The sequence below is a fragment of the Aplysia californica genome, unplaced genomic scaffold (assembly GCF_000002075.1).
Source record: "Aplysia californica isolate F4 #8 unplaced genomic scaffold, AplCal3.0 scaffold00113, whole genome shotgun sequence".
In the NCBI taxonomy this organism is placed as follows: domain Eukaryota; kingdom Metazoa; phylum Mollusca; class Gastropoda; order Aplysiida; family Aplysiidae; genus Aplysia; species Aplysia californica.
Genome location: NW_004797383.1, coordinates 631,509 through 632,784, shown reverse-complemented (window position 1 = coordinate 632,784; position 1,276 = coordinate 631,509). Strand labels below are relative to the sequence as shown.

General features: G+C 41.9%; 1 protein-coding gene across 1 annotated transcript in view; it reads right to left on the bottom strand.

Annotated features, from left to right (window-relative positions):
• The window catches only part of LOC101859925, a gene marked incomplete in the record, with an annotated part of 45,666 nt that overhangs the window by 7,959 nt on the left and 36,431 nt on the right, over positions 1 to 1,276 (bottom strand). Inside the window, 1 exon segment of the mRNA XM_013081065.1 lies at positions 262 to 491. Coding sequence (XP_012936519.1) covers positions 262 to 491 — 230 coding nt within the window.

Genomic DNA, 1,276 nt, shown 5'->3' with positions numbered 1-1,276 from the left:
TCCTCCTCCTCCTCCTCCTCCTCCTTCTCCTCCTCCTCTTCTTCATCATCATCATCCCCATCAAGCTCGGCTATCGTTTTTCAAGCTTCTAAACACGAAACCACAAGAGACAATCCATCTCACAGTATGAACAGTTCTAAAGTTATTCACCCGGACTTTAAAGAAAAATATAAAAAAGCAAAATCTCTACCATCATCTCAAAATGTTTTGGTTTTTTTAATCCTTACTTTTTGTTCTTTAAATATTCATTCTGAACCTCACCTGTATTGGTCTGGACCCAGGCCTTTCTCAACGCCCCCTGGACACGAGCCAAGCTCTCATTGGTCACTCGCCCGTCAATCACGGCCTGGTAGACACGCCTCAAGGGCAGTCCGACGGCGGGCATGGAGAGGTCTTGGCTGTTCAGGCTGTTGTTGATGGCGCCATAGCTGTCCAACACAGGCTGTTGTCCGAACTTTGTGGGTCGGTACAGGATCTTGGTCACAAGACGTCTGAGACAAAGGAGCATGGGAAGATTTGATGAAGTTCATTTTTAGCGAATCTTTTTAACCACAAGCTGGGCTACGGGGGAGGTGGAGTTCGTATTCAGCGAATCTTTTTATCAGAAGTTGGGTTATGGGAGAGGTGGAATTCATTAAATTTTGCGAATCTTTTTATCACAAGTTGGGTTATGAGAGGGTGAAATTCGTGTAATTTAGTTAATTTTTTTTATCACAAGTTGGGTTATGGGAGAAATGGAGTTCGTATTTAGCGAATCTTTTTACCAAGAGTTGGAGCCTAGGAGAAGTGGGTGGGATTTAAGGTGTGTCGGATCTTGAATACAAAACGACCGTCGTCAAGGATAGCGTAATGTGAAGGTGGTGTCAATCCTCATAACACATCAAAATAATTGACTACATTGGCGAAAGAAAAGGCCGAATTTTGAGAATAGTTTAGTTTGCCTTTGTAAAAATTCTGAGTGACTTTAGATATGTGTCAGTTGAAAACTGCAGTTTTACTCACCCACTCTGGTCTTGGAACATCTGTCTGTCTAGAATGATACCTCCATCTGTTGAAAGAAGAACAGAAATTACACGATAGGAATTCTTCAGTGAGGCATAAGTTGCTAAGAAAGTGCGTGTACCTGTTTGCGACATTGAAGTATCAATATTAAGATCATTAACAAAGTCAAAGACAACGTGAATGTAGTTTACGGTAACTTATTTTGTGTTTACTATTCTGTGTTTCTCTATGTGTTAATAAAGAGAAAGGGTGAGAGATGGAGGGAGGGGGGGGG